We start from the raw sequence: 17446 nt of genomic DNA on the forward strand, positions 1-17446 counted from the left end.
AAATTTGGTGTTATCTTCATAAATGTATTGTTACTCGTTCCACGGAAATTCATTCTTGTAAAATATTGGTCACATTGATAAGACAAGTACGACAGTTATTTAACCAATTAAGTAATGAAATGCAATATTTCACTGTTCTTGGTAAAGCAATTCATTGCACAAATACTTGTCATGTGTAGATTTGGTGTGTGCCCTGTGGTTAGATTACTCTTAGTGGCTACACTAATAACAAGCCACATACTCATTTAAAAAATCAGATAATGTGTTTGAGTAACAGTGATACAGTTGTACTCCATGTGATTCTAATGGCAGCATATCTGGGGGGGAAAGAGGATGGGTAACATTTCAGGACGGGACCCTATTTCAGACCGAAAGTAGGGCAGGGGAAAAAAGACCAGGCCAAATCAGAGCCGGCAATAAATGACCTTGCTGTGACCTTGAAAAAATTCAAAACTGGCCGCGACTAAAAATAGGTAATTTTTTAGTCAAAGCTGGTTGCGAATATAGTTGAAGGTGGTTGCCGGAGGTTGCAGGCAGTGGAAGGAAAAACAATACAAAAACCACAACAAAACTATACATTCAACGGGACAAAAAAAAAGAGACAGACGGACTGCAGAGGCCGCTGCAACGTCAGTCGCACCACCTATTTAAACCAAAACAATGAAGTTCAATCGGACACTTATCTTTAGAGATGTGGAAGTCAGCATTAAGCCTTGTTCATCAAATTAAGCAAGCCGGAATGTTCGTGAGCGCTCGTGACCTCGGGAGCTCAGTACAGAGCCCGTTCTTTCTGTGTCTTTTGAAGAACCGCGGTGGAGGGAGGTGGAGGAGGGGGCGACGTCACTCGCTGCGCGTGGAACATAGCGCGGCAGGCCTTGAGGAGCAGAGCCATTGTGACGTCATCAGCGAGACCATCTCATTTATTTTCCAAGTTATTTGAAATTTTTGAACATTTTCATAAATAACTTGAGAAATAATGCATTTTTGACATCATGGCGTAAATCTCTATCGGAATATGTAAAAATGTCATCGTTAGTGCGTCGAGGAGATGTGAAACGCACATGAACATCACACGCACGCACACGCACGCACACAAATACACGCACATCCAAGATCAGAGTTTTATAATTACAAAGATGTCCCGAATGGGACAATGAGATTCTTACTTGTTGCAGCACAACAGAATATATGAATATGTAAACACAGTACATAACGGGGGAAGAGAAAAAAAAATAAAAATAAATGATTGTCCAAGTGGTCCAATCCTCCCTTGACCTGTTGTGGTGGTATGCGAACTGTAGTGGGTCGAGGTTGGAGTTGATGTGCGCCATAACCAAACTCTCAAAGCACTTCATCACCACAGACGTTAGTTCCACTGGTCGATAGTCATTGAGGCACGTCACCTTACTCTTCTTGGTCACCGGTATTATTGATGCCCTCTTAAAGCAGGTGGGAACCTCAGACCTCAGAAGTGAGAGGTTGAAAATGTCCGTAAAAACTCCCGCCAGTTGGTCTGCACAGGTCTTGAGAACTCGACCGCTATCTTTAAGGGCCCTATCTAGCTCTCACTTTAAATTATCCAGAAAACCGGCCTTCACTGCCCTATGAGGCAGAGAATTCCACACTCACAACTGTGTGAAAAAGTGTTTTCATCTCCGTTCTAAATGGCTTACCCCTTATTCTTAAACTGTGGCCCCTGGTTCTGGACTCCCGCAACATCGGGAACATGTTTCCTGCCTCTAACGCAGGGGTCGGCAACTTTGTTCTGCATAGGGGCCGGGATGCATGTCTGTGAGCGGAGGGCGTGCCACATCTTTCACGTGTACACATGGATCCCGCCCCGGAAGGCAGGCATCAAATCACGTGTTCACATAGATCCCGCCCCTTCGAGGATGCCACTGGCCCTTAGTTACGGGTGCTCATGAACATGGCGTATCTACGGACCATTGCCTTGGCTCTGTCCTGAAGGCGGTGGCTCAAATACTCACACTCACTCGTCCCCGACCTATTGATAACCCCGATCCCAACAGTGAAGCCCAGACACAAAAGGGTCTTTTGTGCAGGATGCGGTACAGCCACAACTTGGCACTGCTCGCCGCTCGACGTTACTCGGCACTGATCGGCAGCTCCGCCATTGCAGCCGCCAGCGCAGGCTTCCTTGCGCCACCGCACCTGGGCACCGCGGCCTTGGGAGGTACCAGAGATGAGGAATGTCTGCGGGCTGGATAAATACGGGGAAAAAAATACGCCTGCGGGCCGGATGATTTCGGGTTACGGGCCATATTCGGCCCGGGGACCGTAGGTTGCCGACCCCTGCTCCAGCGTGTTCAAACCCTTAATAATCTTATATGTTTCAATAAGATCTCCTCTCATCCTTCTAAATTCCAGAGTATACAAGCCCAGCCGCTCCATTCTCTCAGCATATGACAGTCTCGCCATCCCGGGAATTAACCTTGTGAACCTATGCTGCGCTCCCTCAATAGCAAGAATGTCCTTCCTCAAATTTGGAGACCAAAACTGCACACAATACTCCATGTGTGGTCTCACTAGGGCCCTGTACTACTGCAGAAGGTACTCTTTGCTCCTTTACTCAACTCTTCTTGTTATGAAGGTCAACATGCCATTCGCTTTCATCACTACATGCTGTACCTGCATGCTTACTTTCATTGACTGATGAACAAGGACCCCCAGATCCCATTGTACTCCCCCTTTTCCCAACTTGACACAATTTAGGTAATAATCTTCCTTCCTGTTTTTGCTACCAAATTGGATAACCTCACATTTATCCACATTAAACTGCATCTACCATGCATTTCCCACTCACCCAACCTGTCCAAGTCACCTTGCATTCTCATAGAGTCCTCAGTTCACATTGCCACCCAGCTTTGTGTTATCTGCAAATTTGCTAATGTTACTTGTAATCCCTTCATCTAAATCATTAATGTATATTGTAAATAGCTGTGGTCCCAGCACTGAGCCTTGCGGTACCCCACTAGTCACTGCCTGCCATTCTGAAAGGGACCCGTTAATCCCGACTTTTCTGTCTGCCAAACAGTTTTCTATTCATGTCAGCAGTCTACACCCAATACCATGTGCCATAATTTTGCCCACTAATCTATGTGGGACCTTATCAAATGCTTTCTGAAAGTCCAGGTACACTACATCCACTGGTACACTACATCCAGGTACACTACATCAAAGGCACGGCATTTCCTTCCATTGCTATGCAGACGATACACAACTCTCTATCTCCCCCTGAAGCCCAAAAACCGATCAAATCTACTTAACCTTATCCACTGCCTCGAGGATATAAAGTGTTGGATGGCCCAGAACTTCCTCCAACTAAACAAGAGTAAATCTGAGGTCATCCTTCTCGGCCCCTCCGACTCAATCAAAATGATAGCAGGCAGCCTTGGAAGCCTTACCCCATTACTGAAACCTCACGTCAAAAATCTTGGTGTGATATTTGACTCAGCATTGAAATTTGACAAACAAGTCAATGCCGTGGTAAAAGCTAGCTTCTTCCAGCTTCGGACGATAGCTAAAATAAAACAATTCCTCCAGTTTGATGACCTCGAAAAGATCATCCAAACATTTATCTCCTCCCGCCTCGACTACTGCAACTCCCTTTACACTGGCATCAGCAAATCTTCCCTGTCCTGCCTGCAGACTTCTGACGGGCACCCGAAAAAGGGACCACATCAACCCGATGCGGGCCTCTCTCCACTGGCTCCCTGTGCGGTTCCGAATAAATGTCAAAATCCATCTTTATGTTTACAAAGCGCTTAACGGGCTTGCCCCCACCTACATCAAAAGTCTGCTTACCCACCACACCACCTCCAGGTCCCTCAGATCGGCCGACTTGGGGTTCCTGAACATCCCGCGGTCTAGGCATAAGCTCAGGGGCGACCGCGCCTTTGCGGTTGCAGCTCCTAGACTGGAACAGCATCCCTCTTCCCATCAGAACTGCCCCTTCCATCGACTCTTTTAAGTCGAGACTAAAAACTCATCTTTACTCTCAAGCCTTTCTTGACGTCCTCTGAGGGAGGGCCATATGTATGTATTTATGTATGTACTTAATCTATGAACCAACGTTGTATAACGTTAGTACCTCCATCAATGTAAAGCACTTTGGTCAACGAGAGTTGTTTTTTAAATGTGCTATAAAATAAAAGTGACTTGACTTGATTGGCTCTCCCTTGTCCATTTTCCTAGTTACATCCTCAAAAAATTCCAGCATGATTTCCCCTTCGTAAATCCATGCTGACTCGGACCGATCCTGTTTCTGCTATCCAAATGTGCCGCTATTTCAACTTTTATGATCTCCAGCAACTTCCCCACCACTGATCTCAGGCTAACTGGTCTATAATTCCCTGTTTTCTCTCTCCCGCCTTTCTTAAAAAGTGGGATAACATTAGCTACCCTCCCACAGGAACTGATCCTGAATCTATAGAATATTGGAAAATGATCACCAATGCATCCACAATTTCTTGAGCCACTTCATTAAGTACCCTGGGATGCAGACCATCAGGCCCTGGGTATTTATCAGCCTTCAGTCCCATCAGTCTACCCAACACCATTTCCTGCCTAATGTAGATTTCCTTCAGTTCCTCCATCATCCTAGATCACCTGGCCACTAGTACATCAGGAAGATTGTTTGTGTCCTCCTTAGTGAAAACGGATCCAAAGTACCTGTTCAACTCATCTGCCATTTCCTTATTCCCCATAATAAATTCTGTGACAACCAGGTGAGCTACGTGGGGCATATTTTCACGGTTGATGGTCTCAAGGCGGATCCTTCTAAGACTGTGGCTATTAGCGAAATGTCCACACCCAATGATGTTGCAGGCCTGCAGAGATTTCTGCGCATGGTTAATTACCTCGGAAAATTTGTTCCCAACTCCTTTACGGCAGATTAATCACAAGGACATGTGTCTGGACATGGCATGAACAGCAGCAACATGTTTTTGACACTCTAAAATGTCAGATGTCGTGCCCACCTACCCTGGCTTAATACGAAGGTTGATAAAAATGCTGGATAAACTCGGGGGAGGGGGGGGGGGGGTAGCATCTATGGAGCGAAGGAATAGGTGATATTTCGGGATGAGACCCTTCTTCAGACTGGTGTGGGGGTGGAGGTTTGGGAAGAAGAAAGGAAGAGGCAGAGACAGTGGGCTGTGGGAGAGCTGGGAAGGGGAGGGGAAAGGAGGAGAAAGCAAGGACTACCTGAAATTGGAGAAGTCAATGTTCATACCACAAGGGCCACATCTAACTCCCTCTTAAATATAGCCAATGAACTGGCCTCAACTACATTCTGCGGGAGAGAATTCCACAGATTCACCACTCTCTGTGTGAAAAAAGTTTTCCTCATCTCGGTCCTAAAAGATTTCCCCTTTATCCTTAAACTGTGATCCCTTGTTCTGGACTTCCCCAACATCGGGAACAATCTTCCTGCATCTAGCCTGTCCAACCCCTTAAGAATTTTGTACGTTTCTATAAGATCCCCCCTCAATCTTCTAAATTCTAGCGTGTACAAACCGAGTCTATCCAGTCTTTCTTCATATGAAAGTCCTGACATCCCAGGAATCAGTCTAGTGAACCTTCTCTGTACTCCCTCTATGGCAAGAATGTCTTTCCTCAGATTAGGAGACCAAAACTGTACGCAATACTCCAGGTGTGGTCTCACCAAGACCCTGTACACCAAGCTCCTATACTTAAATCCTTTTGCTATGAATGCTAACATACCATTCGCCTTCTTCACTGCCTGCTGCACCTGCATGCCTACTTTTAATGACTGGTGTACCATGACACCCAGGTCTCGTTGCATCTCCCCCTCTCCTAATCGGCCACCATTCAGATAATAATCTACTTTCCTGTTTTTGCCACCAAAGTGGATAACCTCACATTTATCCACATTATACTGCATCTGCCATGCATTTGCCCACTCACCCAGCCTATCCAAGTCACCTTGCAGTCTCCTAGCATCCTCCTCACAGCTAACACTGCCCCCCAGCTTCGTGTCATCCGCAAACTTGGAGATGTTGCATTCAATTCCCTCGTCCAAATCATTAATATATATCGTAAATAGCTGGGGTCCCAGAACTGAGCCTTGTGGTATCCCACTAGTCACTGCCTGCCATTGTGAAAAGGACCCGTTTACTCCTACTCTTTGCTTCCTGTCTGCCAGCCAGTTCTCTATCCACATCAATACTGAACCCCCAATACCGTATGCTTTAAGTTTGTATACTAATCTCTTATGTGGGACCTTGTCGAAAGCCTTCTGAAAGTCCAGATATAACACATCCACTGGTTCTCCCTTATCCACTCTACTAGTTACATCCTCGAAAAATTCTATGAGATTCGTCAGACATGATTTACCCTTCATAAATCCATGTTGACTTTGTCCAATGATTTCACCACTTTCCAAATGTGCTGCTATCCCATCGTTAATAACTGATTCTAGCTGTTTCCCCACTACCGACGTTAGACTAACTGGTCTGTAATTCCCCGTTTTCTCTCTCCCTCCCTTTTTAAAAAGTGGTGTTACATTAGCTACCCTCCAATCCTCAGGAACTACTCCAGAATCTAAAGAGTTTTGAAACATTATTACTAATGCATCCACTATTTCTGGGGCTACTTCCTTAAGTACTCTAGGATGCAGCCTATCTGGCCCTGGGGATTTATCGGCCTTTGATCCATTCAATTTACCTAACACCACTTCCCGGCTAACCTGGATTTCACTCAGTTCCTCCATCTCATTTGACCCCCGGTCCCCTGCTATTTCCGGCAGATTATTTATGTCTTCCTTAGTGAAGACAGAACCAAAGTAGTTATTCAATTGGTCTGCCATGTCCTTGTTCCCCATGATCAATTCACCTGTTTCATCAATTTCCCATTCTCATACTGACCTTTCTGTCATGTACCTCCATTACTCGAGTGATGCCACACACACATTGGAGGAACAGCACCCTGTATTTCGCTTGGGTAGCTTACAACCCTTCCCACTTTGCCCCCATCCTCCACCCTAGCTGTTTAACCAGTTCCATAGCTTGGCACAATGCATCCCTCTTGAGATCACACCTTCCCTAGCCAACAATTGGCCAACCAGGGCATCACCCTGCTCAAGGTAATTTGTTGCTGATCCTGATTTGTCCTGGGCTTTTCTTCCCTCCTGCTCTTTCACACACCCACCGCCGCCCCCCACCCTTCATTCCTTACTTTCAGTCTGAAGAGAGGTCCTGACCCGCTGAGTTACTCCAGCACTATGCATCTATCTTTTATTTAATTTGGATCCAGGCTCAAATGCACAATCTTTAAGTATTCTGATCATACTTTCTATTGGAAAACATAAATTTAAAATCTTGGAGTTTCAACTAGTCATACCTGTACTTTTGCCCAGTGATTCTATTTGCATTTTTAATTTTGAGCTCTGAATATATAATCTTAATTTATGAGCATAAAGTGCCTTTTCTGTATCACTGGAGTTTTGAGTTCTGCATTCTGTATGTCGCTGACTGAAGAGGAACAAACGGGTGAAGACAACAGATATACTGTACTACTGCACATTTTACTACAACCTTCAGAATATGTTAGTAAATGCACATGTAATGGTAATATTGTTTCTGGATAAGTGATCCAGAAGTCTGGATCAATACTTTGCAGCTAGTAAATGTACATTCCCTGATTAAAATATATTTACCTCCATGATGACCCAAGAAGCCACTCAATGTTTAAGAGCCTAGTGGGCTTACTAATATTTTATCAAATCTTTTGGATTCAATTAACTAAGTTAAGTATCTTCTTCCTTGTATTCAGTATAATTTACTAATGAAATTCTGTTTCTATTGATTTTTGATTTTCCTTGCCTTGAGCATGTATCTCTGGTTCTAGACAGTTCATTTTCACAAAAATATTTTACCCTGACATTCTTGACCATCCTTTTGAGTGCACAATTTCAAGGTTCAGCATAATTTTGTTTGCGCACAGCATTGTCCGAGAAGCAGTTAAAACAATTATTTATTGGATAGTCTCCTAGTGTAATTCCAGGTTGAGTTATAAATGTTAGTCAATAAAATTGGAGCGCTACTATCTCCTAGGTGGTAGCATCATGGAGACCTTGCATACTCCCAATGAGATAGATGGAGTCTTTCAATGTGCAACAAACACCTTCAATTACGTACTATTTCCACAAGGCCACATTGAAATGTTAATTTGGACAATGTGCTATAATATCTAGATTGCAGTTTATAGACAATAGGTGCAGGAGTAGGCCATTTGGCCCTTCGAGCTAGCACCGCCATTCAATGTGATCATGGCTGGTCATCCTCAATCAGTACCCCATTCCTGCCTTCTCCCCATATCCGCTATCTTCAAGAGCCCTTTCTAGCTCTATCTTGAAAGTATCCAGAGAACCACCCTCCACCGCCCTCTGAGGCAGAGAATTCCACACTTACAACTCTCTGTGAGAAAAAGTGTTTCCTCGCCTCCGTTCTAAATGGCTTACCCCTTATTCTTAAACTGTGGCCCCTGGTTCTGGACACCCCCAACATTGGGAACATGTTTCCTGTCGCTAGCAGAGCTGCCAAGTTGTACAGATTTTCCGTATTTTGTACGGAAATGCGATAAGAATACGGATGTACGGTTTTGCGTTGTTAAAAACGGATTTTTAAAAAGTCCGTATTTAACAACACAAAATCGACCATAGATAATCGTAATGACGAGGTGCAGCGGGCAGGTGGGAGCAGCCGGGATCGGCCCGACTTCTTGTTTTGTTGCCATGCCACTCACCAATGGAAGGGTGGTGGCCGGGTGGGGTTGACTTGGGATCTTGCTGCTTGGAAAATACAGGGATCTGGTGGTCATGCTGTACCTCTGGGGATTGTAACAGATTAAATATGTTGGTGTTTTGGGTTTCAAGATCTAGATGATTGTTTCTGTGGGCATTGGTCTGCCGCAGTACTTGAGTTGGGATCTCTCTGTCTCTCGTTCTTTCTCGCTCTCTCTCTCTTTCGCTCTCTCTCCCTCCCTCTCCCCCCTTTCTCTCTCTCTCCTCTCTCCCTCCATCCCTCGCTCTCTCTCCCTCTCTCGATGTGTCTCTGTCTTTCGCTCTCTCCCTCCCTCTCTTGCGCGCTCTCCCGCTCCCCATCTCGTCTCTCTCTCTCGCTCCCTTTCTCGCCTCGGCATTCCCGGAATCATTTGGCATTTTGCTGGGACAGCTGCATATGCGGTTCCTTCCTGTTGGGGGGGGGGGAGCCATGGCCGGCCATGATCCGTTCCCCCCGCGGGTGCCGCCTGGCCCACTGAGTTCCTCCAGCACTCTGTGTTTATTGTTTGGCTCTGGAGTTGAAGGTGGACATGGAGGGGTTGTGGTGGCTCAGCGGGACGGGCGGCGGCTCTGGGGAAAGGGTGGCGTTTCGGGTCGAGACCCTTCTTCAGACAATCACAAGTACTCTCACCGACAAGAGTTCAGTTCATTCTGATGAAGGGTCTCGACCCGAAACGTCACCCATTCCTTCTCTCCAGAGTCTTTGCCCGTCCCGCTGAGTTACTCTAGCTTTATGTCTTCTTCGATTTCAGAGTTAAATAAAAAACACAGTGCTGGCGGCATCTGTGGAGGGAATAGATTAGGAGTTTTTTCGGGCCAAGGTTCTTCTTCAATAGGAAGGAACTGCAGATCAGGCATGATTTTCTTCCGATTTAAATCGGAATTCCGATTTTCTTTGTTTTCCTATTTGTCAATATTTTGTGCTCGATTATTTGCCCAATCAACCGCTGTCTCTAAGGGGGTTGCGTCTAATCACCGACCAGCTTCACTTAAAATTCCCGTCCAATCAACAAATTGGTCTCCTCCCATCCAATCAGCCGCTGTCTCCAAGGGCATTGTGTCCAATCACATAATGCGCTGGTCACTCAGACTACAGCGAATCAGACGTAGTCTCCGAGGGGTGTTGCGACCAATCATCGACCAGCCAACACAGAGAGAGAGAGATGCAGAAAGCAGCTGTACCATGTAATACACAATAAACTGTATTACAAATACACAATAAACAAGTGTCCGCACGTTAAAAAATAATTATTTTTTCAGCAAAATGGCACCGTGTAAAAATACTGATTTCCTCATCAAAATACTTATTTTCAGGTACTAGAATACTGAAATGCTCTGACAAAACTTGGCAGCTCTGCTCTAGCGTGTCCAAACCCTTAATAATTTTAAATGTTTCAATAAGATGCCCTCTCATCCTTCGAAACTCCAGAGTATACAAGCCCAACTGACAACTGTTCCAACTGACAACCTTGGTGTAGGGTTAAAAGTATAACTAATGTTTTGCTTCTGAAGATTTTGCAAGAATTCCTTTTTTCCTCAAGTGAGTACCAAATGATATTGTGGTTCAGATGAACCATTGTATGGACTATATTTAAAAATATATAATTTTAAATATTCTTATGTGGAAACCGAAGTAGCCATCTCTGCAGCTGCCAACACTTACCAAATGTTTTAATCAAGTTTCTTTCAGCTTGCCCTTTTTATATTGGCAGTTTTGTTCTTTGGCACATATCAAGACAAATATGTTTTAAAACTCCATTTATGCTTAATGGTTTTTCAAAAATGGAATATCTTCAAAACTCTTTAAACTGAGATTTGTCATATTGGAAAATTTGTATCTTGTTGCAGATCTGTCCTGCCTTCATAAAACGGATTCAATCTAAAATCAAAGACCTCCTGATACAGATGGAAGAAGGTCTGAAGACTGCAGATCCTCATGACTGTTGTGCTTACACCGGCTGGACAGGTGAACATTCCATTGCTTTAGACATTTTCAATTTTAGGGTTTTTGTACTCCCCTTTATCCATTATAACCCTTAATTCTAAGATTTCAAGAAATAAGTTGCCAGAGTTTGACATCCAGTTTCAACAGTAGAGTGAACAGTAGAGCTGAAGTATAGTCACCAAATTGTAATTTGCATTAATAGTCATGCATTGTGTTCCAATTAAATTGCTTTTCCAATTAAATTGCTTATCCAATTAGCAGACTTAATATCTGTTATAAACTAATAATTGGTTATTGTTGCAAAATTATAGTTGCTGGTATTTAAATATTGAATATGGGGGAGGGGCAAAGAAAGTAAAAGCTTGAGTAATCCAAAGCAATTGAACTTGTAAAGTTCAGATGTCACTTCAATTGTTGTGATTATTTACAACAGAAATCAAAGTACAAAATTGATCTTGGGTGACTCAACAACTTACATTTATTGCATGTGGTCGTCTCTTGGGGATCATCTTTGACCTTTCCTTTTGTTAACTGGACAGATGAATTGGTGCCTTTACATGCTTTCGGCGGATGGTATGTGTCTTCTTTCATTTGAAAGTGATGAATCTCTAAATCAAAATTAAGCATGCATTGTTCCCTATAAATTTAACAATAGTTTTAGTAACTATGCCTGATCTGGGGTTAAAGTTCACCATTTCACGCCATACCCTTGATCTCTGAAAAAACATGCATATCTGTAACTTCTTTAACCTTCTCTGCCAAAGATGAATTTGTTAGTTTGCAGATGCATCATTACGCATGTACTTTTCATTTGTTCACAGGATGTAGGCATTTCTGTCGAGTTCCGAATTTATTGTTCAACCCTAATTTCCCTTGAATTACTTGCTGGGCCATTTCAAAGAAAAGCTAAAAGATATTTTGATTACTAAAAGGAGATCTGCAGATATTCCTCCCTAAAGGACATTAGTGAACTAGATGGGTTTGATAGCAATTTATAGTTCATGTATCCAATTTAAAATTTTCTAGCTACCATTATGAGATTTGTACTCGTGATTCCAGATCAGTAGATACAGACTCTAGATTCTGATCCATCTATACAACAATTATTGTTCTATGGTATGCTTCAGTATAACTCCATTCATCTGGCATGCTTGGAACACTGGTGCTGTTCTAGCAGATTTTCTGGACTATTAGATGTTATTTCAAATTATTCCAACACATTTCTAATTTACACTTTTATTAGATGTTGTGCAGTAAATGTCTTTTTCCATTAAATTAAAAGTGAATCCAGTGAGTTTAAAGGGAACAAGCGTATAAGGTCCCTAGTGAATTAAATGTAGAGCAGGAATCGGCAACTGATAAGCAAGATACTTAAACATTGCGATTTCCAAACAATTTGGATAGTACATTATCAGAATTTTACTATACTAGATAATAAATATGGATTTTAAGAAATAACTAGACCAAGTGCAGACCCGTTGGGTCTGTTCCCCCAACGTGCGGTTTGGGGGGGGGGGGGGTGCGGCATGCGGCGTCACACACATTAACCGCCCACCCCCACACACACTAACTACCCCCCCCCCCCCGCACACACGCTAACTACCCCCCTCCTTGTTAATATATTAATATTATTCATTGGCTCCTTTTACCCCATAATCGGCCTATCTACTGACGTATAGCCCCCAGCTCGCAGGCGCGTCTAGAGAGGGAGGGGGGGGGGGTAGAGAGTGAGGGCAGAGAGAGAAGGGGGGAGAGGGAGGAGGGGGAGAGGGAGGAAGGGGGAGTGGGAGAGGGAGGGGGGGTGGAGAGGGAGGGAGGGGAGGGAGGGAGATGGAGGAGGGGGAGGAGATAGGGAGGGGGGGGACAGAGTGAGGGGAACGGCCTCGCGTCTTGACGTCATACACATCGTCTTGACGGCGTACACCTAGCGCGTGGCGTTGCGCGATTACGTCACCGCCCGGCGTGCCGTTGCATGATGACGTCACCGCCCGACGCCATGCGACGTCCAAATTCAGTCGGCCCGCCTGCTGCCCAGTTGATTGGTGAGTATGATGTCGGGACCAGCCCCGCACAACTCCATATGCCTCCGCGGTTCGAATTGGGACCGGACCCACGTGGCCGTACGCCTCAAGCGACCACGTTTGGTCACGCTAGACGCATGCTGGTGGTACAGGCCCTTTATGCCCCGCCCGACAATAACTGCCGCCGCCATGTTCAAGCCGGTGACCACCGGTGACCGGCTGTGACCTCCCAATCTGCAGAGCATTTTGGAGTGAGCGGGCGGGCGTGGGAGCTGCGGGAGGTGTGGCACGAGCGTACTTGGAGCGGGGGGGGGGGGGGAGTGGAGGAGAGCCGGGCTGCCAAATGAAGAGAGAGAGAGAGAAGCGCCTTGGATTGGTCGGCATGTGGGCATTGTGACGTCAGCAGCTGGTAAGAGCCGTTTAGATTTTAAAATTTTAGTTTTGTGATCAATTTTACTCAAAATCTGGGAAATAATTGACCAAGGAGTGGATGTGTGAATGTAAAAGTAAAATCGCTAGCGAAATGATAAAATTCTCGGCGTTTTTGTGTCTGGTTTTCGCGGAGTAACGCATCAAAGGCAAAAAAAGGCAAAATGACATACACCCACACACACACACACACACACAGTTTTAAAAGTATATAGATATTACAGCTCAAATGTAACAAAATCCTGCAAACAGTCTGAATTGAATATGAAGTTACGTCACATGTGAAATACGCACATTAAATATTTTGTCCACAATGTTCCTAATAGCAACATGGCAATTAAGTTAATAGAGAAACTTGGCCATTGGGAAAATTCTCGCATTCTTTGAACTATATCATAGTATTTTTGTATTGCATCGGATGTGACTGCAGGTTCATGTATTTCAGAAGAGTAGTTCATCGTATTTTGCATTGTACTTGAGCCTTAGATTGTAGGGGAGATATGGAAAAGCACAACATAAATATGAGTTGTTTTTTTTCTGCTAGAAAAACCTGTCACATTTTATATCCTTCATAAGATCATTTGTGCCCATGCAGCATCAGTAATATGATTAAAGTTTATATAGATGTTTCTTTCTATCCCTGATATTGTAGTGAATTGCTCCAGGGTTTCATGTTTATTTCCGAGGTTTATGTCCAGAACTGATCATGGAATTTCAAATCCTTTCCAACTAATAATCTATGTAATGACTTCTTTAGTAGCCCCTGTGGGTTAAAGATGACTTGGTTCCACTATAACTTCATGGAATCTAAGATTATGTCAGTTTGGGGGAAATAGAGTCTACTACAAGTAATATAGGAAATGCTTGCTAGGCAGGTGAATAAGTAAGTGTATGAGGTGGTCTGCTCCATATATTGCTGTTGCTGAAGTTCTGCAAACTCCTGATGAAGAAGCTCATGATTCTCTCTGCTCTTCTCCATTTTGAGCCAGTATCTGTTCTGAGAATTTGGTGTTGGACATGTGAACAAAATGTTGTCTGCCTGCTGAGTGTAATTGGAAACTGTGTAGGCACAGGGGAGAAATTGTCATTGGTTCACTTCTGCAAGTGAATTTTGAGGATTTTTGAGTGATGTTTGAAGCTCTCCACTGCTGCTACAGATAGATTATATCTGAATAGTACATGAGGGCAGAGATCAATGCTGCCTTGTAGATTATGAGCTTTATGCTACTTTTGAGGTTTTGATTTTGTTTCATTTTCTCTTGGGTCGCCAAAGCTTGTTGTGGCACATAATCTAATAACACTGAATTTATGTAGCATTTTAAGAAAATGCAAAAATGGTAAAGAGAGTAAACGACATTGTGGAATAGAATAATTTTAAAATGGAGGTATATTCTACTTTAGTTTACAACCCAATGGTATGAACATTGAATTCTCTCATTTTACACAATGGTGCGCTCAAATTTCTCCTACCAGTAGCCATCTCGCACCTTTTTCCCTCTTCCATTATCTCATCTCCCAGTCCTGAATTTCCTTTTCATTTCCCCTATTTCCCCATCTCTGTTCCCTTCCATCCTCTTAGCTTTGCATTTCCTCCTCTTCCTTTATGTGGCACCCATTCTGCAGTCTCTTGTGTCTCCATTGTGTATTTGGTTTCCTAGTTACTAGTTAATACCAGATCTATTTGACTTGATTACAAACTCTAGTCATCACCTCTGTGACATTTCTATTTTGATATTTAAAATCTGCCAATAAAATTTAAGTGACAAGAAATATCAGGTTGAAAGAATGCCAGGTCTCTTCTATTTTGAATAGAATGTTTTTTGTCAGAAGATATAATGCCGCTGTTTCATATTCATCCATGTTGTTCAAATTTTCTTGATTAAATTTGAAAAATGTTGGTGAGTATGTGTCTAAATTGCTGATTACAAAAGTGAATGTATTTCAGAAGATTGAGTGGTTAAAACATCAGTATGCCATTTCTATAAATTATAGGTGGTTTCAATTTAATTAGAAAGCTAATGAATTCCTTTTTTGATACTAGGGATTGCTCTTCTTTATCTACAATGTTTCCGTACAACCCAGGACATGGCATATCTCCAGCGAGCTCTGCATTATGTGAAGAGAACTCTACGTAATCTGAATGGTCGAAGAGTTACCTTTCTTTGTGGTGATGCTGGTCCTTTGGCGGTTAGTGCAGTTGTACACCACAAGCTCAAGAACACATGTGAATCGCAGGAATGCATTTCAAAGTAAGACGATAGTTTTTGGTTACATTCAATAAATGAACTTCTACATTTTATTTCCAATTTGCTCTAATTGTTTATCCAGTATTTAATGTTCACTAAATTATTGTATTTCGTTCTGTTAGATAAGGTGAACCTGGTTAGGTTGTACTTGTTTTTAATTTGACTAATATATATAACTTTAACAAACAGTAGTAAGGAGATTTTCTTTTCTTTAAACAGCACAAAACATTTTACATATCCAAAATTATAAAATTGTCCTTCTCTTCACCTTTCAACCTATGCCCAACAAAAATGGTTGGAACACCTGCTGCATAAGCCCAGTGAAGACTGGGAATAATGTCTATGGAACTGATGCTGAGAATTACAATGCTGAGAATTATATTCTGCACTCTGTATCTTCCCCTTTGGTCTATCTATTTTACTTGAGTTTGATTTGATTGTATTTATGGTATATTGGCTGCTCCTATGTCTTATGGTCTTATGTTTGGATAGCATGCAAAACACCGTTTGACGGCACTGGGCCTGTACTCACTGAAGTTTAGAAGAATGAGGGGGACCTCACTGAAAAAACAGAATAGTGAAAGCCTTGGATAGAGTGCATGTGGATAGGATGTTTCCACTAGGGGGAGAGTCTAGGACTAGATGCATAGCTTCAGAATTAAATAACCTTCTTTTAGGAAGGAGATGAGGAGACATTTCTTTAGTCAGCGGGTGGTGAATCTGTGGAATTCTTTGCCACAGAAGGCTATGGAGGCCGAGTCAGTGGATATATTTCAGGCAGAGATAGATAGATTCTTGATTAATATGTGTGTCAGAGGTTTTGGAGAGAAGGCAGGAGAATGGGGTTAGGATAGATCAGCCATGATTGAATGGCGGAGTAGACTTGATGGGTCGAATGGCCTAATTCTCTTCCTATCACATGATCTTTTCACTGTACCTCTGTACATTTGACAATAATAAACCTAAACCTCAGACTGTCCTACCTACACAGAAATCTTCCTCCACAATGGCAAAACGGTCATAGGCCTTGCATGTATGTGATAATCATGACAACAAAATGATACGTTTTAATCTGCAATTTGAGAGGGAGAAGGTAAAATCGGATGGACAAAGGGGACTACAGAGGGATGAGGGAGGAGCTGGCAAAAGTTGACTGGAAAGGGACCCTAGCAGGGATGATGGTGGAACAGCAATGGCAGGAATTTCTGGGAATAATCCGGAAGATGCAGGATCTTTTCATTCCAAAGAGGAAAAGAATATTCTAGGAGGAGAAAGAGCTGTAGCTGACAAGGGAAGTCGAGGACAATATAAAGTTAAAAGAGAAGGCGTATAACATAGCAAAGATTAGTGGCATGCCAGAGGATTGAGAAGCTTCGAAAGAACAACAGAGGGTAACTAAAAAGAAAATACGGGATATTTAAAAGATGAAATATGAAGATAAGCTAGACAATAATATAAAATAGGATGACAAGAATTTCTTCAGATATAACGAGCAAGAAAGAGGCAAGAGTGGACTTTGGACTGCTGGAGAATGATGCAGGAGAAGTAATAATGGGGAATAAAGAAATGGCAGAGGAGTTGAATATCTTCTTTGCATCAGTATTTACAGTGGAAGGCACCAGTAACGTGCCTGAAATTCAAGAGAGTCAGGGAGTGGAAGGTAGAGGAGTGGCTATTACCACGGAGAAGTTGCTTAGGAAGCTGAAAGGGTTGAAGGTGAATGTCACCTGGGCTGGATGGGCTGCAACCTCTGGTTCTGAAAGAGGTGGCATTAGAGATTGCGGAGGCATTGATAATGATATTTAATGAATTACTAGAGTCAGGAGTGGTCCCAAATGATTGGAAAATTGCCAATATTACCCCTCTGCACAAAAAGGGATCAAGGCGTAATAGTGGGAACTAAAGGCCAGTTAGCCTGACTTCGGTGGTTGGTTATAAAGGATGCAGTTGCGGAGTACTTACAAGTTCACGATAAAATAGG

General features: G+C 43.2%; 1 protein-coding gene across 1 annotated transcript in view; it reads left to right on the forward strand.

Annotated features, from left to right (window-relative positions):
- The window catches only part of lancl2 (LanC like 2), a 50877-nt gene that overhangs the window by 16856 nt on the left and 16575 nt on the right, over positions 1-17446 (forward strand). Inside the window, exons 2-3 of the mRNA XM_033050538.1 lie at positions 10673-10790; positions 15261-15468. Coding sequence (XP_032906429.1) covers positions 10673-10790; positions 15261-15468 — 326 coding nt within the window. The remainder of the gene's footprint in view (positions 1-10672; positions 10791-15260; positions 15469-17446) is intronic.

This window comes from Amblyraja radiata, chromosome 2 (genome assembly GCF_010909765.2).
Source record: "Amblyraja radiata isolate CabotCenter1 chromosome 2, sAmbRad1.1.pri, whole genome shotgun sequence".
NCBI classification, from domain to species: domain Eukaryota; kingdom Metazoa; phylum Chordata; class Chondrichthyes; order Rajiformes; family Rajidae; genus Amblyraja; species Amblyraja radiata.